Consider the following 23,594-nt stretch of genomic DNA (forward strand, 5'->3'; position numbering starts at 1 on the left):
CATAGAACCCCTATTCAAAGATAACTCCCTTAGGGGCGCGCCAAACACTAATTATATCTTCAACAATTTGATTCAAGACCTGAGACTGATCCGTAACCACGTTGTTGAAGATACATGTACATGACCCATGTTGGGCCATGACCGAAACTCCACACGCCTTCTAGGGACGCCAAGCAGCACCACTGAAACAAGGATACCATGGGGAGACCTTGTTGCATCACCACCGCCACCAAGACTACACGTGCTACACTACATGGGCGGCATCTTTTTTGGGATGGAGGGTATAAAACATAGCATGTAGACTGCACGCACCTGATTACTAGCTCGTAATTTGCTTTGCAAAAGGAATAGCAGATACACACGTCCTTACGTGTCGCAGCTAGGAATCAAAGGGTCCGCAGCTTTCAGGGGCACAAAAATGACCCAACCATTTTCTAACCATTCCCAGCAGAAAAGAAATTCCTCATGCCAAGAAAGTGAAATAAAGCAAAAAAAATCTAATTATATACATACTATACATACCCTTATCGACAGAGTAGATCGTAGAGCACAGCTGAATCACGACTTGAAGCCATTAAGAAACAGATGGTGAACAAAGCTGATATGGTGCATCAGATAAAACCCATCATACATAGAAACACATCTGACAGCAATAGCACCTGCAACAGACTAGCCGATACTGTTTCCTAGATATATTGCTACAATGTTACCGCTAAAATAGCCAAGGAGTCTGAAGATCACTTGGTTGACTGCTCACATCTGCGACTCGTCAATCCGGCTTTTGAGGAGCTGGAAAGCTGGGATCACCCAGGCTCCACATGTGCACTGCATGCCTGCCCAGTTGAACGATCCCAGTCTGGTTTTGCATCCCATGCACCAGAGTTTGTTCGAAACATATCCCTCTTCCACTGCAAGCATTATGCGTTAGACCAGGTGTTTATATCAATTACACTGAACCGAGAAAGCTAAAGTCCAGGAACTAACCAGCTTGCATCCACTTCATGGGCTCCACAAAGATGCAGGCGCATTCGGGTTCCTTCTCATCCACGTGATAGCTTTTGCGCCTTAAAAAGCATCTCTCACCTTGGCCTACATCGTGCGTAACAACATACTCTTGTGTTGCTACCATCCTCCGGCATTTTTTGCAGCGGTAAATAACACCTGGATGGGCAACTTGCTCTTCTGGGTTAACATCGGTTTCCATAACTGTGTCCTGACTTGGCTCTTGCCTTTCATTAACCTCTGATCCCGCCTCTGGGTCAGCTTGCGTTTCTTGGTTAATATCAGTTTCCACAGCAGTGTCTAGGCACATTTCAGCAAACTTTTGATGCACCTCCAATCTTGACTCTGGATCATATTGCTTTTCTGGAATGATGACAGCTTCCACACCAGTGTTTAGGCACATTTCTGCGAACTTTTGATTAACCTCTGATCCAAGCATCTCATCAGTTTGCTCCGGTCCCAACTTCTGTTCAGCTCCAAATCCTGGTGCCTGATTCGCTTCCATCTGTTTTACATTACATACTATTAGTCATGACAAGTTACATGCAGCCACGTTACAACCCAACAATACAAAACATAAAATTAGCCTACCATGCTGTTAGAAAGTAAAGTCTCCACAAGCGTACTGAGAACTAGCTGGATTCAGCTCACCTTGTTTGAACAGACAAAGTCCCATATAGTGCTGGTAGATACACAAACTAATCCCACGGCAAATAGCACACAAAACGGACTAGAGCTTCTGGAAGTGCAGTTATCAACATAGATAACCAAAAAGGACGTCAAAATACATTCTGCACCTAGCAGTGCAAACAACTCCTGACCAAAAAGGCTTTATTTTTGCCTTTTAGGATTTGAGTGAAACAATCATTTCACTATGCCTACTTCCCAGTTGCTTCTGGAAGTGCAGTTATCAACATAGATAGCCAAAAAGGACGTCAAAATACATTCTGCACTTAGCAGTGCAAACAACTCCTGACCAAAGGCTTTATTTTTTCCTTTTAGGGTTTGAGTGAAACAATCATTTCACTATGCCTACTGCCCATTATGTTCTATATTTCTCTAGTACCTCTCACAGAACTAGTGGCTACAATTAACAAATCCATCCAATAACACTCTTTGGTTGATTCCTTTGAACACACATTCAATTCAAGTTCATCTATCTGGCAATGCCAGACAGAAGATGTAGTATATTGACTAGAAGATAATGGGAACTGTAGAAGGCATCCTAGTTTGAGGTCACTGTGCCAACAAACAATAGCCAAAAATATGTATCCTCCCCTATGTTACATGGTACAGGGATACGTAGCCTTACGAGGATAAGGCGAGTATATGAATAAATGCATAAAATACTAGCACCATTAAACAATATATGATAGAAAACGAGAAAATTGGCGTCGATGAAGTTAAGCTAGTATGGTCTTTCAAGTCCCAACCCCTTGTATGCAGTCCTGGGATTCCTTTGCAACTGCCAGGTGACGGCCAAGAGGAGTCCAGGTGATTCAATTAGGCCTTCTAATGGGCTGTCAGTGAGTAAGAGACCCGTATTTATCCCTTAGGTATCCTTTGCATATCCCAGCCGTTCTCGGATTTTGATTTAAGCCGGAAAAAAGATACTTGGGGATATGCTGCATCCCCGTCCTGGTGCAGTATCCTGCACCGATTTGGTACTTCTGTGCCATACCCATCCCCCCGATACCCACTCTACCCCTAAAATCCAGAAAGCTCTGAAATAGCGAAACTGTCGCCAGCATTGGAAGGTACCACAACAATCCCCACATTTGATAAGAGGACATGTTAAAGACAATCATTTCCACAAATATTGTAGGTTCGATTCCTATAAATCTCTCACAGGCTATAGCATTTGACAGTACTGCTACAGGGTCTTTTGATTAAGAATAATTTCTTCTGGTTCAGCAGGATTGTGTAGTACACAACACTCCATATGGCACCAAAGAAATAACTTATAGATTCTAATGATCTTTTCTGCTAATTTAAAAATGTTCTGTTGCTAGCAGTTGCTAGTATTAGAATTTGGAACCAAAGAAGTGTTTGTTCCCTCATTCTGCCGGAACCAAAATGCAACATTAAAACCATGGCATCTAGGCTAAACCTACAGGGGCGAACTACCTAAACAGATTCTGCCCATTAGGACAATCATGTCTTACAAAGATAAACAATCGAACCGAGGATTCGTGGCTTTCCACCCAACAAAAGATGTGAAGTGGAACTTCAGGTTGGCCATTCCTCCCCTGTAGACACTCAGCAGAGAACCCACCCCGACCCAAACCAAAACCCTGTGTAGGATTCCTTCGCCAATCCATCAAGGCATCAACAAAGGCGTCACATCGCAGAATAATGAGGAAAGTTGGAAAGGGGACTTTTTTTCGCGAAGCCGGTCGCCGAGACCAGAACGAGAGCTAGTAGGCAAAGCTCCCCCAAAAACCATAGTCGTGCTCACCTTCGATTGATGAAGCTGCGTCCGGTGGCTCCGCCCCTCGCCCTCCTATTGTCTCGCCGCCCGCGCCGCGGCCGCCGGGAGGGATGGGGGCTTCCGGTTGAGCTGAGGAGGCGGCAGCGGCGGTCACAAACCCACAATCAAAACATAAAGCCGGCCCAGCCCGTTCCGATCGTGTTTCCAATGCCCAAACGGGCCACGCGTAGTGGACGGTGGTTTCCTTTTACTTTTCTTTTGGAAGAGGAGGAGCACAATCTAAGCTAAGAAAAAAAAAAGGAGCACAATCTAAGCTAAGAAAAAAAAGGAGCACAATCTCATTTAAACCAACTCATACTTTTTTATACTTCCTCCAACTTGTATTACTTAATGTTAATGTAGATATATCTAAACACATGTTAGTTGTAAATACATCTATTTTAGCATTAAATAATACGAATTGGAGGAAGTAATGTAAAGAACCAAAAAAATAGTTATAAATACTGCAAATAGGTGCTTAAACAATTAGCGACCCCTACAGTCTACAAGGTGCGAGCTGAAGGCACCACCATCCTTGCTCATCCATCATCGAGGCACAAAGCTTATTCTAGTAAACAAACGAAGAGTCGTAGTGCTAAGACCCCAAAAATCAGAGTAGCAAAATGAATAAACAAAAACTAATACGAACAAAATGTCATTGATGTTGGACTATTGCATGGACGCCATAGCAAAATACATAATTATTCTATTTCCTGTTAGGGCTTGTTTGGTACTAGAGTTTTAGTGGGGATTAGCGGGATAATCCGCTCCAAATTTTAAATCCTCACGTATCCCCAATACATGTTTGGTCCTAGAGTATGAGCGAGTTTAATCCCCACTTATCACCACTTTTCTCCAAATTTTAGTGTGATTTCTTCAATCCCCAATACTCTACTCTTACCTAGTGGATTGGGGATAGGATTTTGTGGGGATTGGGTGACAGCAGAGATTCATCCAATACTCTAGATTATTATCCTCACTAATCTCCACTAAAACACGAGTACCAAACAAAACCTTAGGTGTTACTGGGTAATAGCAAAATCCCATCGCGAGGGCTAAGCTAACAATGCATGTATGTATCATGTGGTACTCGTGACGAGCAACAAAACAATTGTTATATACACAGTGCACTGTATGTCATGCCATAAAGAAGGCAATTGAAATTAATCTTAGAGAACCGGTTGTGCTCGTGCATCTATTATCCCCCAACATCATTGCACCAGCAAGTGCCGGCCGCTTTGGCATATGTAGTGCGAAAGACAAATTTTCGAACCAAGAATGTCCAAGTCCAACCAGCAAAACGATCCACCGGCCATCCACTCTGGCGATGAAACATTTGGTAGCCTGGATTCGAATCGTGGTTCACTAGCGCAGTGGTGCGAGCACACCTGTACGTTTAGAACGAGCCACGGACAGAAACTGGTTTGTTGTTTGGTAGGTTAGGCTGCATCGGTTGGGTCGAACTTTCTATTTGTTTGCCTGCAACCAACCCGAAATCTCGATGGAGATGAGATTAGGCATGTTTGGTACCATCCAGGCATGCCCAAGATCACCTCATCTCTACAGCTGGTAGCCTTACCATGCTATCACCTCCCATCACACAGAAATCAGTTCATGAGAGTTGTAGACTAACGAAGCTAGCAGTTCACGAAACCAGCCCTAGCTAGTACGAATTGTAGTTCATAACACGAGGCTCTCTAGCTACTACGAATGGCAGTTTATCATCACGGGGTAGTTCAACATACGGGGATCAAATTGGGGTTCGAGAAACAGGGGATCAAGGGGGGTTCTTCTTCTTCTTCACTTCTTCACTTCTTCTCAGATGGTGGTGTTGCCTCTGGCTTCCCACATTTCGTCTGCCCACTCTTACCTCTTCTCCTTCCAGGTCATCATTATCGTCTGCGTCCACGTCATGGCCGGTCTCTACTTCATCAAAAGTGACAACCTCTTCGAAGAACTCATCCTGGCCCTAACCTAGGATCCGAGTTGTGAAGAATGTAGCAAGCAAGGACCAGCTTTTACTTGAGTGTTAAAACTGTGGAACGGTTTCGGTCAAGGACCTTGAACATGTTCTTCAATGCAGGCAAAGGCCCTCTCAATGGTGACTCTAAGATTTGAGTGTCTCAGATTGAACAACTCTTTCGCATTTTGAGTTCGATGCCTGGGAGAGAACTCGTTGAGGTGGTACCTCGTTTTCCTGAAGGCAGGTAGAATACTAGATCGGCATGCATATCCAGCATCTTCAAGGTAGAACTTACCCTCGGGGATTAGCAACCCATCAGGCCTTGACAAGCTGTCAGACAGGATGCTCGCATCATGAGTTGAACCCTCCCACCCAGCAAGCACATATGTGAACCTCATATCGAAATCCACAGCTGCTAGCACATTCTAGCTGGTGTAGTGCTTCCTCCCGCGGAATGTTGCATACATTGATCTCGATACCTTTGCAGTCACATGAGTACCCCATCAATAGCCTCAATGCAATCCTGTCGAAAAATTAGCACACAATCATGTTTCTGGCAGTAGCACACATCTGATAGGTAGAACAAAGATGATTTTGTACTCACCCTGAAATACGGGAACCACCTGTAACTGTTCTTGATCTTGGGTAGTGTGTTCATTGATGCTAACTTGATATTTCACCTCTGAGCTCCCCAATTGCGTACAACACCTGCTTGAAGTACCGAGAGTCTGAACCTCTGGTTATGACCCACGACATGAAGAAACATTGCGACTTGTTCTTCGACAGAGGTGTGGATGCTATCAACCAGCAGTCCTCTCTCCTTGAACGTTTTCACAAGTGCAAAGAAAGGGTTCTTCTCATCCGAAGCATCTGGATAGCCTCTACATCGTTGGAGTTGTAGATGTGATTTAGGTTGGCAATCCTCTCCTGATCTCGTTGTAACAAGGACCGTAACTGACACGAGGAAAAGCAGCATGCCTAACTGCTCTCTTGTACACCATCAGGATCTAGGCTTGTATGAAACGATGAGTGCTACGGCGTGATGCACAAGATGGAGCTGGTCGGTCTACTCAAACAAGATCTATGCATTACGAACGGTCTTATGCAACCCAACTAGTACTACCACCATGAATCTCACAGTACAGTAGAGCAGAGGAGTTTCCCCTTACCTCCATCATGGCGGACGATGGACACGGTCGAAAGCCGCCGCAGATGTGCGAAGGCTCCACCGCGGCTGGAAACGACGACCCTGGTCCGGCGCCGAAGACCGAAGGGAGATGCGTGCTGCCATATGTGGGTCGCCACAGCCACAACCGGTGCGAAAATTGGGGGAAGACAAAATTTGGTAGGGGCAAATGGAGAGGGTAACCCAAGAGGGAGGTTACCCCTACCTTTACCGCGCAACACCGCTGGGATTTCAGCTTCTCCCGCCATGCCGAGGCGAAGTGCCCTCCAGGGCTTGTCCCATGGGTGCTTTTAAGATCCGTGCTATGCAAGAACACGAGTGAGCCCAAGCAACCAAATGGCCCGAAAAAACGTTGGGGTGATGCAAGCCAAGGGGCAACCAAGCAACCAAACACGTCCTTGAGGGCCTCATTGATTCACGTCATTCTAAAAAAGACAGAATTGGGAAGAAGAAAAAAAGGAATGCAATAATCATACACATTTCAATCCTGCGGGATTTGATTAATGTATAGTACGAAACACAAAGGATCTCTCTAATATGTTGGAGTGGATGTAGACGCAACTTCTACAAATTCAATCCTACTAATCAAATAACAAATAGTACCTCTATTGTCTGTTCCGATTTAAATCAAACGCCATTCAGTGGAAACAACTTGCGTACATACTCACTTGTGGTGCTAGTGTGCTACTACTCGCAGTCATTAAATCGGAATGGAGCTAGTAGTAGAAAAGATTCATAAGGATTCCAAGCCTCCAAAAGTAAAACAGAAATCTTTCTAAACAAAGAGGCCCAAATGAGGATGCTGCATATGGTGAAACAATTATCTATGATGACGGGAGCATATTTATTGTAGCTTCAACAGATCACTTTGTATGTCATCGATGCTGGTTGGCAGAGCTTAAACCTCACTGCTCAAATGGGATGTAATCGCATGGTCAACATCTCAGATTGTATAATCCCACGTAGCCACAGCTGTCATCTTTGGGGATTCTTACATCATGGAACAAAAATCATTGCCCACAAGAAGCAAATAAGGTACCACATGTTCTAGGGACAAAACTCATTTTGGCTCGCGAAGAGCACTCCTGCTCTGGCTTATCCATCCAATCTGATTCAGATGGTGTTCTCCCCTGTAGAAAAACGGGTTAAACTGAAGATTGGCAACGTTATATATACATACAATGCATGTGTAATCTAGTACTCTTTTCTTTAGAACCCGTAGGAGAGCTGCACGTCATTGTATTCAGCTCAAAGGCAGGACCAAGATGTCCAAAACAAAACGACAACAGAACAAGAAAAAAGAGAGAAAAGAGGTCAATGCAGAACCTGAAAAAGACCACCCAAAACGCCACCACTTTGGGGGCTCAAAGACAAGCCAGGGCTACTCTATTGCTCTCGGCTGCCCACCTCTACAAGCCACCCACGCGTGCCCCTCATCAAGGGGCATGCTCAAAACAGAGCTAGCAGGAGCGCGCTTGTCTTCGAAGATGCAATAATTTATCTCCAGTCAAAGGCTCAGCATGATTAAGGAATTAACCTTTTCATGATTGGCCACCGCAAAACGTCTTGAAGCATCAGGCCACCACGAATCGATCTCAGCATGCAATGGTGTAATCTAGTACTCTATGCAAAAGCTGTTACAGCCTTACAGGGGTTGAAGGCAAAAGAACTGAACGTGAACAGAGCCAAAAAATTAATAATGATAAGGAAAACCCTGTTGAGGTAAATTTATCTCAGTCAATCATGTAATAAGATAATATCTGTCTTTTCTGTTAGGCCCCACATTGACTAGCTAAGGACATTATGCATATGTCAAAAGAATATTTCTATATTAGAGTAAAGTACATTAGACAGCAGCATAATGATATCACACACTAGTCATCAATAATCCTGCACCTACCATCATTTCAAAGAGGGTTTCATGTGCATAAAATGTCCACAGACCTTAGCTATTAGCGACCCTAGACTATGATTTTTTTGTTTGACACATATAGATGGTTCTGGTAATAATATTCCCCCACCCAAAAAGCTAATCATCAAAGGGAAGGCATGGATATTCCTAGACCATAGTGCTCAAGTTCTTCTCAGTGGCAACTGCAGTCATGCATCTGCGAGTGTATTCCCACATCAGGATGCAGCAGCCTTCTCTAACTGATCACACATTCCATGTATTCTTATAGGGCCGAAGGGAGTAATTCTGTCGGTGTCCTTGGATCCCATGCAAACTTTGTATCACCCGGTGCCCCCCACTCCAATGCAAGCTAACTCCACCTTCATGTGGTATCAGAAGTTCAGAACAAGGTGATCTTGACTCATTGCCTAGCAGTCACACTCAAAAACTTCCACTGATAGAAGAGGAAAAACCTCCACTTTTGTGGCAGCATGCACAAACCAGACACTAGATCTCTTAGACTTAAGTCATCTAATAGCCACACACCTTACCTGGACGGTCCTGGAGCCCAACTTCCACAAGATTAGGCTGCCGCTAGTCTTCCCACAGCCCAGACAATTCTCAGCGCTGCTACTCAAGAAGCCTTAAGATACTGTTTCCTAGAGGGTGATGTGCTGTGTCTGGATTCTTGCGTCCTGGCTTCTCTACAAGATCCTGATTGAGCAGAGCCCATGAAGCTAACTGCCATTCTGCCACCTTGCCATGCCTTCGATGATTACCTTTTCGAGTGAACTTTACATTAGAATAAGTACTAATGACATGGATATCTGTCGGACAACAGCTCTTGACAAATTAAGAAAAGTACCCATTTTACGCTCATGCGTTACTAATTTCTGTCAGACATAAGTAAATATTCAGCGCCAAATTGGCCTAAGACCATATCCATTCTTAGGACGCCATTTCACTACAAGTTTCTTAAAAGCGTGGAATTCCCAAGACAACACACATCCATACATCAAGCCATACTAATGATATACCAAAATAACACTTTAACTAATGTGATCTTTTGGCTATTCCCATAATTTAACTAGATGCCAACTATCTGCAAGCTCAAAAAGGAGACGACTTTATTGAATCAAACAATGCAAGTGTGCCCATAGAAAACAAACAGATACAAGCAAAAAGTGTTTATTTTTCATGCCCTTTTATGTGCCTATAGAATCATATCATAAATGGCATCATCAAAGGACCATATACAAGATCCGGTTCCATGGTGTAGTGGTTATCACTCCAGACTTTGAATCTGGCAACCTGGGTTCGAATCCCGGTGGGACCTAACTTTTTTTCAAGATAAGAACAAGAGTTCAGACAAAGAAAGCAGGAAAACTATTGTCTTCTTGCATTGCATGTTTATGGTGGACTTTACAATTCGCACCAAAACTGGGCCAGGTCCCTATATCTGAAATCCTAGGTAGAACTTGTGCCTTCTTAGGAAAGCCTTCTACTTATCACACATTACTGTACAAATGAATGATTAAAGCTACATTTGGAGATCGTGCAATGGCCAAGACAAGAAAAATTCATACTCCTAGTCTTGATGACAAACCTAAATATACTTAAAATGAAGAGGTCCAATTGGGTATTCCCATAATAAACCTTCCACACAGATCTAGGGAAGACCAAATCTAAGAAACAATAATCAGAAAAAATGGCCATGCATATCCTTATTAAATAAGATGCTACAGCTACTTAACCTCTTCTAAAGCAATAAAATAATTATTTTCTTCATACCACCAATTTTCTCAATGGACGGTTATTTGAACTCTCAAAGCCTGAGATAGTAATCATGAAACAGAGGTAGTACATGCAAGCTTAAAAGGGAACACAATTTTGTTGTAAGTAGCCAAGAAGATGCCAAGCTCGCATGTAACATCCTGATTTTTGCGGACTGAATTTTTTTTTTCTAAAACTAAGGATGTTGCAACGTGGTCAAATAAAATAAATATTTTAGTTTGAGTTGTTAAAATTATTTCTCTGAAAGTAATTTAATATGAGACAAGGTTAACCTTTCTTAGCACTTTATTTGGATTTGCTTTTAGTTGACAAATCTTTTCTTATTTGGTTCTTTATTAAAATCTCTTGGATTTGCCAATGGCCCACGTACCCATCCATGTATGCCATACCTGATTGCGCTAGCACGATGTGCACTTCTCACTTATTTCTATGTGACTATGTCCTATTCTATATTGGCTGGCTCTATTTTCTTTCTCCAGGCATTGACTCGTGTCTCTCTCACCTTGCACATTCCTTTTCTCTTCTAGGCGTACACAATCATGTCCTTCTTTCAATGATTTTTCCCCTTGCTACTGGCTAGCCTACTTCTACAAGCAGCACACACGCAATCTCTTTCCTCTTGTTCATCTTTCTTTCTTTTCCTATTGCCGTCCAAGGTAGCAGCCCAAGGCTTTATTTCTAGCATCAACGTAGCAGTACTGCATGCACCAAAGCGTAGCGGAGGAAGCCCACTTAGGCCCAGCCGATGGACGCTGCTTCTGTTCGACTCGCACACGAGAAGCAGTACGACAACAACACGAAACAAAACGCTGCCCTCCTACTCGATCGATCGATTCACACGCGCACACGAACGGTTAGAATTCCAGAAGTGTAGAACGTCCAGACTAGCCTAGCGAGGCATTCCCTCTCAGCAGGCCAAGCGACGGGCTTCGTCTCTCTGCAGGCAAGCAAAACGACTGTCTTAAACTTTAGAAACTGCCGCCTTAATCGTTTTCAATTTCCCTTTAACCATGTCTATTAGTGCACCGTTCTCCTCATATACAGCCTCAGATCGACGCCCACGCTTTGCACCTTCATCCCACGCCACCACCTGGACCATAGGCTTACCCATCACTTCAATCTCGCGAGAACGCCGCGGACGCCGTTCGCGTTCCCGACGATTCCGACCACCACGAGCGGAGCTGCTGCGCCAGGAGGATCACGGAAGGAAGGGGAGTTCATTCACGGAACCAGAAGGCCGAGCTGCTGACCACCGACGACACCCACGGCAACGCCCTCGACTCCGGCCACCGACTTCTATCACAAACTGCGCCGCGCTCGGTGAGCTCCTTGGCAAACCCTTGCACACAAACGGTAGAAATAGATATGCCTACCTCCTAGACATGGTTTCCAGCCGTAGTTTTACGGTTTGTTGAGTCGCCGGTGAACCGAATGCCATCCGATGGCATCAGCGTTCTAGCACCTTGCACAAGTCGAATCCACACAAGCCCAACATAGAATACGTGCCAAATGATCTTAGAAACCTAGCAGTGCGGTCACATTTCATAGTTGATGGGTAGAAAATTAAGTATATATTTAGGTATGGCCAAATTCGTTCTATCTTCAAATCTGCTCAATATATATGCATGCATATTTTTGCTGAACATTGGTTGTACCGTGTGTATATAGGAGTTAGCTCATCTGTAGAGTTTGGTAGACTTTCCACAACATGTGTACTAGATACATTTTACCTTGCGTTTAGATGTTTTGAAATTATTTGCATGACTACAGAACTTGTCACATAAATTTAGTAATTTTGTATTTGATCTTAGTGATGTTTAATATTCTCTATAATTGTTTTCAGATTTGTTTTGTGTAAATAGAAATTTCGTTGTTGTTGTTGTTAAAGTAGTATTTTTATTAATACTAGATTTTGGTTCATTTCCTAGGAGGTTATTTCGTTATGTTTGCTTGGATCCAGTAGCATGTTAGTTTCTTTGGCTATATATATATCTCTGTTCATATTTGCAAAATGATTGCTCACTATGCTAGGTACTTTGATGTATATGTCTGGTTACTTGTTGTTAGTTATGCATGATTAACCTCTCTAGTGTTTCTATATTTTGATCTATGCTTATTATTTTATAGAATTAGATACTATTATATTCGTGACATGAATTGTTCTTGTTAGTTTTTTTTTATATTATGTGAGCATATAATATTTAATTACTTGTTTAGTAGCCCAGATTTACATATAAGACGATGCCATTGCTTGATTTTCTTGTTTAAATAGTAGCTCATCCATACACTTGTTTGGTGTAATATTACTATAGGTAGTTAGCTTTCCGTGTCATTATATATGCGTTGTTTAACTAGTTTATCATTCATGCTTAGCTACCATGGTATCTTGTGTATCGTGTGTCATATGAGATGCTTGATTCTATTTATTTTAGTAGCTTATTATTATAGTAGTGTGCATGATCATGCTTGGTCTATATTATAGTTATATAAGTTGTTCATGTGATACTCCATTGATCGATCATGTGTGTTACATACATAGATGATAACTTATTTTGTGATAGTATTGCATACTATATATTGAAGTATCTTCATGTACTTGTCGAATAGATAATAACATGTCTTGCTCTTGTTTAACTATATATAGATTTATTTGTCGTCTCATATATTCATGTTAAGTTATGAGATGTTTGTTACATTGCATGGTAGACCGTATAATGCTTTGGCTAGTTTGTGTTTCATGTTAGTAGTATTTTATATTTGTGTTGCTCTCTCGTATTGTGGTGTACATCTATGATTCACTAGCGTGATGCAAATCATAGTATTAGCTTTAGCTTGTATTTCTTGTTGTTTTATGATGTATGTTTATTCGAGGTTTTGTCTTTCTTATATGTTTGTGATAGCATGTTAGAGAATCATCGCTATTGTTTATATCACTAGTATGTATGATAGGTATTGGTTGATTATAGCATACTAGTATGGTATGGTTTATTTGTATGTCTTACTTACAAGTTTGCTAGTTGTCTAGTTATGTAATATTGTGTAGTGTGGGTTCACTATGTAATGTCGCGGTTACCAACTATACAATAACCCTTAGATCATCGATATGTAGTTACCTAGTTATAACAAGCATCCGTTTACATCTTATCGTAGATCTCTATCCCGATAATCTATCTTAGCATCAGACCCATGCTATTTGATTCTTATTCGAGTTACACAACTCACTTTCTCAATTCCATCCAAGTTATCTCATCCGATTCTACACCTACCCACCCCTTCGCTCTTATTTGTATTTCATTCGCTTTTGGTGATTATTGTTTTGGTATTTATTTTGTTGCTATTTGCTATCGTTATGACGAGTAGGGAGTGGCGAGGTTGAACGTGGACATAAGCAGGTTATTGAGAAAGAAGAAGGACTCATCAACAAAGGCATGCCCTCTCATCATATTTTATCCCAGTTTTACAAACTGCATTCTATTTTATATTTTACAAATATGTATGCTATTTTATTCCAGTAGCTAGCGTGTCGATTGACACACCAACCTTGATCTGCTTGTCGCCTTTTACTTGATACCCTGAGTAGAGATTATATAATTATCCTGATAGAGTAGAGATGCTTAGCATGCTAAATAATCATTAGGACCATTGCCTCTTTGGAGGAATTGATCGACCTTCGGGTCAAACATACCCTTTTGAAAGTTGTTGAGCTCGTTGAGCTAGGCTGATTAGCCGTTGTTGCTTCCTCTACTCTCTCTCTCTCTCTTCTACTCTGGGTGAAACTTACCATCTAAACATGGCGCGGGCGACAGCTGAATCAAATGTTGAAGGAGCGATTGACTGCCCTTCACAAGTTGGAGGGAGCAATCCGTCGTTCGTGCCGCTTAAGGGTCCTAAAAAGTCTTGGATTTGAAGATTGTGACAACCGTACAACCACATGCTATATGGGCACTGGCCTGGTTAAGTAAGTTAGTCAGCCTTAGGTGTTGATGTCGCCGTACCGCAGATGAGGTTGCTGCCTACGGGAGAACCTTCGGCACAGATGGGGGGACCGGTTTGGGGACATACTCTCAGTACCGTGCGCCAGACCCGGTGGGCATGTCACATCTTTGGGGGATCTAGCTAAAAGACCTTGTCACAATCCCTCTGCCGGTACACCAAATCGTGTGTACTAAACCAGAGGCCACTCGGTGGGCAACAAGACGGGGTTGTGTCGTGTGGGCAAAGTGTACAACCTCTGCAGAGTTAAAACTATTCGAATAGCCGTGTCCACGGTCATGGACGACACATGAATCTTTCTTGACATACAGAACCTGTCTTGCTATTTCCCTCTTTGCCTCTCTCTCTCCTTTCCTTCTCTTTCCCTTAGAATCTGAATCCTATGAGATACATGAGTTGTCTAGGACAACCACATTGATGAGAAATATTACACTCATTATAAAAGATGTTTTCGTCTAAAACTGCTTTTATCAAATATATTGCAAATAAAATTAGCTTTTATGCAAAAGAACCTACGAACCTTCCTTTGAAGCCTCATGTAGATATATTAGGTCTTGCATCGAGGGGGCATGTTGAGTACGAAATGTACTCATGGCAAAACTTTTGTTGATATTCGAGTACTACAAAGACAAGGAAGACTACAACAACTACGACGACATTGAAGAGTGAGGCCTCGTGGACTACATCAACTGCCTGTGGCTGAGATGGAGTCACTTCGCGTTTTATTTATCCGCTGTGCTTTCTGATTGTAATGAATATCACACTATGTGGCTATTCAAACTTTGTAATCATTTTTTTTTTGTACGTCTGTAATGATATACATTTCGCTGTGTCGTCAACATTGATCTTGGGATTGACGAGTAACACAGGAGGGTCGGAAAGTTAAGTTCCGGTTCTCACAGAAGTGGTATCAGAGCCGATGTTGACCTAGTCGCGTGGCCTTAGTTAGAATGGAAAGCCTTAGCACTCGTATTTTAATAAAAATGTAGTTGATAAAAATAATAGGCTTCTTTCCTGTTACTTGTCTCTCTCATCGAGGATTTACAAAAGTAATTTTGGCTTACTAATTATTCTTCTCTTATTCAAATATGCGTAGATGGATGTACCTACGACACGTCAAACTGAGGCCGCTGCAGAGGAGGCCATAACCACTGTGCAAAATGTAGAGGTCGCTATGGAGAACGTGTTTGTAGGTGACGGAAAAGAGGAGTCACCACCTAGTGCACATCGACGGAGAATCATGTATCATGGCCGTATGCGGGTTTCAGCAAAGAAGACGTGCCATCGCGTGAACAAGCGTCGTCTTACACCTCGAGCCAGCGCGCCACCATTGCTCACTATCACAGCCGCACCATTAGCACAAGAGGAACAAGCCGGCCAGTTCGAGGAAGTAATACAACCAAGAGAGAGGATTCCCGCAAACCCGGCAGAGGAAGAAGAAGCTAAGAATCACAATGAAATATAGTTCGCGCACTGACACCTGAGCAGCCGTATGCAGGTCCAGAGCAGTATGGTTTCCTGGACGAGTAGTGTAGTGAACCATGAGAGAGCCCTTTATTTAATATTATGTGAGAAAGCGATTAGCTATTTTCATATTTTCTTATGTGTCTAGTAGTAGACTATACCGATTCCTACATGTGGTATGACTACCACTCTATCTTGAACCTTTTGTGTGTGAGATTTTACAGAAGATTTATTTTGGATTTTCTTTGGTTTTGATTTGTTTTATACATGCAAATTTGTTTCGGGTTAGTTTATTTCCCCCTTATCTATCCTAGCTCCAAACGGTGATATATATCATCACTGCCAACTGAGTTTGTGGCCGTGAAAGAGGGTGACAAAGATGTTAACATGGCCGTGGACCAATTTCTGAAGAGAGTTTTGTGGAGGATGAAGTGCATGGTATTAACACTTGGAAAGTGACAGGACCATGGTGGACAGTGGCATAGTTTAGTAGAAACACACTTATCTTAGTCTGCCCTGTTCCACGGTTATTAACAACATCACATAATCGGTTTTGTCCAGTTCCACTATCCCCTATTGTATTCTCCATAAAATAAAATTATTTTGGCTTGTCTAGATTTATTTTTTCGATCAAGCCCCACTATGGACTGCAAACCCAAATAGGCACCCCAAACAACAGTAGATTTCTTGATGAACAACTTGAAGGAGATGGTTTTCATAGATATTAGATTATTATTTCATAACTAGGTGTTTCTTTTTGAGGAGTTACCGGGTTTGCCACCAGACCGTAACATAGAGTCTACTCTGAAGTTAGAGTCACACACCGCCCCTAATGCAAAGAGTATGCCGTCAAATGGGTGGTTAAGGACAACCAGAAGGAATGTGACCAATATCTGCAAAGTCAAATGGAGCCAACACATCGAGGAGGACACGACATGGAAACGCGAACATGCCTATGTTAAGAGTTGCCAAATCTTTTCTCTTAGACCGAATCTCGGGGTCGAGATTCCTTTTAAGGGGGGTAGAATTGTAACATCCTGATTTTTGCGGACTGAATTTTTTTTTCTAAAACTAAGGATGTTGCAACGTGGTCAAATAAAATAAATATTTTAGTTTGAGTTGTTAAAATTATTTCTCTGAAAGTAATTTAATATGAGACAAGGTTAACCTTTCTTAGCACTTTATTTGGATTTGCTTTTAGTTGACAAATCTTTTCTTATTTGGTTCTTTATTAAAATCTCTTGGATTTGCCAATGGCCCACGTACCCATCCATGTATGCCATACCTGATTGCGCTAGCACGATGTGCACTTCTCACTTATTTCTATGTGACTATGTCCTATTCTATATTGGCTGGCTCTATTTTCTTTCTCCGTGCATTGACTCGTGTCTCTCTCACCTTGCACATTCCTTTTCTCTTCTAGGCGTACACAATCATGTCCTTCTTTCAATGATTTTTCCCCTTGCTATCGGCTAGCCTACTTCTACAAGCAGACACACGCAATCTCTTTCCTCTTGTTCATCTTTCTTTCTTTTCCTATTGCCGTCCAAGGTAGCAGCCCAAGGCTTTATTTCTAGCATCAACGTAGCAAGATCGCATGCACCAAAGCGTAGCGGAGGAAGCCCACTTAGGCCCGGCCGATGGACGCCGCTTCTGTTCGACTCGCACACGAGAAGCGATACGACAACAACACGAAACGAAACGCTGCCCTCCTACTCGATCGATCGATTCACACGCGCACACGAACGGTTAGAATTCCGAAGTGTAGAACGTCCGTACTAGCCTAGCGAGGCATTCCCTCTCGGCAGGCCAAGCGACGGGCTTCGTCTCTCTGCAGGCAAGCAAAACGACTGTCTTAAACTTTAGAAACTGCCGCCTTAATCGTTTTCAATTTCCCTTTAACCATGTCTATTAGTGCACCGTTCTCCTCATATACAGCCTCAGATCGACGCCCACGCTTTGCACCTTCATCCCACGCCACCAACTGGACCATAGGCTTACCCATCACTTCAATCTCGCGAGAACGCCGCGGACGCCGTTCGCGTTCCCGACGATTCCGACCACCACGAGCGGAGCTGCTGCGCCAGGAGGATCACGGAAGGAAGGGGAGTTCATTCACGGAACCAGAAGGCCGAGCTGCTGACCACCGACGACACCCACGGCAACGCCCTCGACTCCGGCCACCGACTTCTATCACAAACTGCGCCGCGCTCGGTGAGCTCCTTGGCAAACCCTTGCACACAAACGGTAGAAATAGATATGCCTACCTCCTAGACATGGTTTCCAGCCGTAGTTTTACGGTTTGTTGAGTCGCCGGTGAACCGAATGCCATCCGATGGCATCAGCGTTCTAGCACCTTGCACAAGTCGAATCCACACAAGCCCAACATAGAATACGTGCCAAATGATCTTAGAAACCTAGCAGATGCGGTCACATTTCATAGTTGATGGGTAGAAAATTAAGTATATATTTAGGTATGGCCAAATTCGTTCTATCTTCAAATCTGCTCAATATATATGCATGCATATTTTTGCTGAACATTGGTTGTACCGTGTGTATATAGGAGTTAGCTCATCTCGTAGAGTTTGGTAGACTTTCCACAACATGTGTACTAGATACATTTTACCTTGCGTTTAGATGTTTTGAAATTATTTGCATGACTACAGAACTTGTCACATAAATTTAGTAATTTTGTATTTGATCTTAGTGATGTTTAATATTCTCTATAATTGTTTTCAGATTTGTTTTGTGTAAATAGAAATTTCGTTGTTGTTGTTGTTAAAGTAGTATTTTTATTAATACTAGATTTTGGTTCATTTCCTAGGAGGTTATTTCGTTATGTTTGCTTGGATCCAGTAGCATGTTAGTTTCTTTGGCTATATATATATCTCTGTTCATATTTGCAAAATGATTGCTCACTATGCTAGGTACTTTGATGTATATGTCTGGTTACTTGTTGTTAGTTATGCATGATTAACCTCTCTAGTGTTTCTATATTTTGATCTATGCTTATTATTTTATAGAATTAGATACTATTATATTCGTGACATGAATTGTTCTTGTTAGTTTTTTTTTTATATTATGTGAGCATATAATATTTAATTACTTGTTTAGTAGCCCAGATTTACATATAAGACGATGCCATTGCTTGATTTTCTTGTTTAAATAGTAGCTCATCCATACACTTGTTTGGTGTAATATTACTATAGGTAGTTAGCTTTCCGTGTCATTATATATGCGTTGTTTAACTAGTTTATCATTCATGCTTAGCTACCATGGTATCTTGTGTATCGTGTGTCATATGAGATGCTTGATTCTATTTATTTTAGTAGCTTATTATTATAGTAGTGTGCATGATCATGCTTGGTCTATATTATAGTTATATAAGTTGTTCATGTGATACTCCATTGATCGATCATGTGTGTTACATACATAGATGATAACTTATTTTGTGATAGTATTGCATACTATATATTGAAGTATCTTCATGTACTTGTCGAATAGATAATAACATGTCTTGCTCTTGTTTAACTATATATAGATTTATTTGTCGTCTCATATATTCATGTTAAGTTATGAGATGTTTGTTACATTGCATGGTAGACCGTATAATGCTTTGGCTAGTTTGTGTTTCATGTTAGTAGTATTTTATATTTGTGTTGCTCTCTGTATTGTGGTGTACATCTATGATTCACTAGCGTGATGCAAATCATAGTATTAGCTTTAGCTTGTATTTCTTGTTGTTTTATGATGTATGTTTATTCGAGGTTTTGTCTTTCTTATATGTTTGTGATAGCATGTTAGAGAATCATCGCTATTGTTTATATCACTAGTATGTATGATAGGTATTGGTTGATTATAGCATACTAGTATGGTATGGTTTATTTGTATGTCTTACTTACAAGTTTGCTAGTTGTCTAGTTATGTAATATTGTGTAGTGTGGGTTCACTATGTAATGTCGCGGTTACCAACTATACAATAACCCTTAGATCATCGATATGTAGTTACCTAGTTATAACAAGCATCCGTTTACATCTTATCGTAGATCTCTATCCCGATAATCTATCTTAGCATCAGACCCATGCTATTTGATTCTTATTCGAGTTACACAACTCACTTTCTCAATTCCATCCAAGTTATCTCATCCGATTCTACACCTACCCACCCCTTCGCTCTTATTTGTATTTCATTCGCTTTTGGTGATTATTGTTTTGGTATTTATTTTGTTGCTATTTGCTATCGTTATGACGAGTAGGGAGTGGCGAGGTTGAACGTGGACATAAGCAGGTTATTGAGAAAGAAGAAGGACTCATCAACAAAGGCATGCTCTCTCATCATATTTTATCCCAGTTTTACAAACTGCATTCTATTTTATATTTTACAAATATATATGCTATTTTATTCCAGTAGCTAGCGTGTCGATTGACACACCAACCTTGATCTGCTTGTCGCCTTTTACTTGATACCCTGAGTAGAGATTATATAATTATCCTGATAGAGTAGAGATGCTTAGCATGCTAAATAATCATTAGGACTATTGCCTCTTTGGAGGAATTGATCGACCTTCGGGTCAAACATACCCTTTTGAAAGTGTTGAGCTCGTTGAGCTAGGATGATTAGCCGTTGTTGCTTCCTCTACTCTCTCTCTCTCTTCTACTATGGGTGAAACTTACCATCTAAACATGGCGCGGGCGACAGCTGAATCAAATGTTGAAGGAGCGATTGGCTGCCCTTCACAAGTTGGAGGGAGCAATTCGTCGTTCGTGCCGCTTAAGGGTCCTAATAAGTCTTGGATTTGAAGATTGTGACAACCGTACAACCACATGCTATATGGGCACCGGCCCGGTTAAGTAAGTTAGTCAGCCTTAGGTGTTGATGTCGCCGTACCGCAGATGAGGTTGCCGCCTACGGGAGAACCTTCGGCACGGATGGGGGGACCGGTTTGGGGACATACTCTCGGCACCGTGCGCCGGACCCGGTGGGCATGTCACATCTTTGGGGGATCTAGCTAAAAGACCTTGTCACAATCCCTCTGCCGTACACCAAATCGTGTGTACTAAACCGGAGGCCACCGGTGGGCAACAAGACGGGGTTGTGTCGTGTGGGCAAAGTGTACAACCTCTCGCGAGTTAAAACTATTCGAATAGCCGTGTCCACGGTCATGGACGACACATGAATCTTTCTTGACATACAGAACCTGTCTTGCTATTTCCCTCTTTGCCTCTCTCTCTCCTTTCCTTCTCTTTCCCTTAGAATCTGAATCCTATGAGATACATGAGTTGTCTAGGACAACCACATTGATGAGAAATATTACACTCATTATAAAAGATGTTTTCGTCTAAAACTGCTTTTATCAAATATATTGCAAATAAAATTAGCTTTTATGCAAAAGAACCTACAGCCTTCCTTTGAAGCCTCATGTAGATATATTAGGTCTTGCATCGAGGGGGCATGTTGAGTACGAAATGTACTCATGGCAAAACTTTTGTTGATATTCGCAGTACTACAAAGACAAGGAAGACTACAACAACTACGACGACATTGAAGAGTGAGGCCTCGTGGACTACATCAATCGCCCGTGGCTGAGATGGAGTCACTTCGCGTTTTATTTATCCGCTGTGCTTTCTGATTGTAATGAATATCACACTATGTGGCTATTCAAACTTTGTAATCATTTTTTTTTTGTACGTCTGTAATGATATACATTTCGCTGTGTCGTCAACATTGATCTTGGGATTGACGAGTAACACAGGAGGGTCGGAAAGTTAAGTTCCGGTTCTCACATCGCAGTAATTCCAAAACGAAAACTTAACAGACTTTCCTTACTTTTATACGCATAAGAAAATGTCATAAATGACATAAAAGGGAATATACAACAAGTGGTTCCCTGGTGTAGTGGTTATCACTCCAGACTTTGAATCTGGCAACCTGGGTTCGAATCCCGGTGGGACCTACTTTTCTTTTTGACAATACATATATCCATGAAATGCATAATGTAAAGGAGATTTAGCTCAGGTTGCTTCATGCCTTTCGTGAAAATCTTATTCTATGCTTAGCATACATGGCCAAAAATGAACAAAACCAACATTTGAAGGTAAACAGGAACCACTTCAGACTGCAAGAACATAAACAAAACAAATGGAAGCAATCACCTGTTGAGTATGAGCTACCAGATTAAGATAAAACCACTGAAGGGCACCAAATTAGCACATGCAAACATGATCATCTGCAGGAAGAGCTACAAATCCCGATGATAAAACCTGACATAAACGACGGTGCCAAGAAATTTAGCTCGGTTGGGGCAAACAGCTTGGAAACTAGGAAACTCAATGGTTATTAATTTGTGTAGACAAAGTCGGAACCACGATCTAGAATGAAGAAGGTACAAACAGCATAATAGATTCGGTACTACTCACAATCTGTCTTGTCTTTTTGATTTATCAAGCAGCGGGTTAGATTTGGATTTCAGATTTTTGCATAAGCTTTTGATGTGTTCTCTTGTTATCTAATTGCACGATCAAAATGATACACAATTAAGTTGCAACCAACATGATGCAAGTCCACAAAAATTCCAAAAGAATAAGGACACAAACAAATTTTCTTTGTCTTCTATACAACCTGGAAAGTATGCTATAAATGACATCATCAAGGGACCACATAGATACAACAACCGGTTCCATAGTGTAGTGGTTAGCACTCCAGACTTTGAATCTGGCAACCTGGGTTCAAATCCCGGTGGGACCTACGCTTTTTTTTACAATACAACAAGCACAGCCATCCACCTTTTGTGTTCTTATTTTGCTAATGTAGTTGGACTTAAGAGAACTTTAAAGGCCAAAACTAGTGTAAGAGTAAGACCATATATCGGAAATCCTATGTAGACGTTATGGCCCTCTTAAGAGAACATTATATTAGAAATGAATTGTCAAAGTTAAGACTGGAGATAGTGCAATTGGCAAGGCAACATGAACATTAAAAGTTAATGTAGTTGGACTTACATTTTTTTTAACAATACAGCAAGTACAGCCATCCACCTTTTTGTGTTCTTACTTTGTTAATATAATTGGACTTAAGAGAACTTTCAATGCCAAAACTAGTCTAAGACCATATATCGGAAATCCTATCTAGACGTCATGCCCTCCTACGAGAAATATAATATTAGAAATGAATTTTCAAAGTTACGTTTGGACATAGTGCAATTGCCAAGGCAACATGGACGTTAGTAGTTAAACATAATTTAGCTCTGGTTGCATCATGCCTTTCGTGAAAATCTTATTCTATGCTTAGCATACATGGCCAAATGAACAAAACCAACATTTGAAGGTAAACAGGAACCACTGCAGACTGCAAGAACATAAACAGAACAAATGGAAGCAATCGCCTGTTGAGTATGAGCTACCAGATTAAGATAAAACCACTGAAGGGCACCAAATTAGCATATGCAAACATGATCATCTGCAGGAAGAGCTACAAATCCCGATGATAAAACCTGACATAAACGACGGTGCTAAGAAATTAAGCTCGGTTGGGGCAAACAGCTTGGAAACTAGGAAACTCAATGGTTATTAATTTGTGTAGACAAAGTCGGAACCAGGATCTAGAATGAAGAAGGCACAAACAGCATAATAGATTTGGTACTATCTGTCTTGTCTTTTTGATTTATCAAGCAGCAGGTTAGATTTGGATTTCAGATTTTTGCATAAGCTTTTGATGTGTTCTTTTGTTATCTAATTGCACGATCTTCTTTTTTTTCGAGAATACGTCCTGGAAGATGTATCAATCACATAGAAGAAGAGGCCGACGGCCGATACAATGCCAAAAGGCAACAAC

At 41.6% G+C, this 23,594-nt stretch overlaps 1 protein-coding gene and 3 non-coding genes across 7 annotated transcripts in view; 3 read left to right on the forward strand and 1 right to left on the reverse strand.

Annotated features, from left to right (window-relative positions):
• Positions 1 to 550: 550 nt before the first annotated feature.
• LOC124692217 (probable inactive dual specificity protein phosphatase-like At4g18593) overlaps positions 551 to 23,594 on the reverse strand; it is a 34,919-nt gene continuing 11,875 nt past the window's right edge. Inside the window, exons 1-3 of one of the 4 annotated variants that reach the window (XM_047225535.1) lie at positions 3,461 to 3,565; positions 985 to 1,507; positions 551 to 908 (exon numbers count right to left, since the gene is read on the reverse strand). In XM_047225535.1, the coding sequence (XP_047081491.1) occupies positions 754 to 908; positions 985 to 1,507 (678 nt within the window). In that variant the 5' untranslated portion in view covers positions 3,461 to 3,565 and the 3' untranslated portion in view covers positions 551 to 753. Of the gene's footprint in view, positions 909 to 984; positions 1,508 to 1,593; positions 1,667 to 3,460; positions 3,566 to 7,983; positions 9,292 to 23,594 lie in introns of those variants that run through there. The other 3 variants (XM_047225534.1, XM_047225537.1, XR_006999411.1) reach the window with 3 other exon arrangements.
• Positions 9,777 to 9,848, forward strand: TRNAQ-UUG. The gene has a single exon. It is a non-coding gene; the product is annotated as a tRNA-Gln (tRNA).
• TRNAQ-UUG lies at positions 21,646 to 21,717 on the forward strand. Its single transcript has one exon. It is a non-coding gene; the product is annotated as a tRNA-Gln (tRNA).
• TRNAQ-UUG lies at positions 22,437 to 22,508 on the forward strand. The gene has a single exon. It is a non-coding gene; the product is annotated as a tRNA-Gln (tRNA).

This window comes from Lolium rigidum, chromosome 2 (genome assembly GCF_022539505.1).
Source record: "Lolium rigidum isolate FL_2022 chromosome 2, APGP_CSIRO_Lrig_0.1, whole genome shotgun sequence".
Classification (NCBI taxonomy): domain Eukaryota; kingdom Viridiplantae; phylum Streptophyta; class Magnoliopsida; order Poales; family Poaceae; genus Lolium; species Lolium rigidum.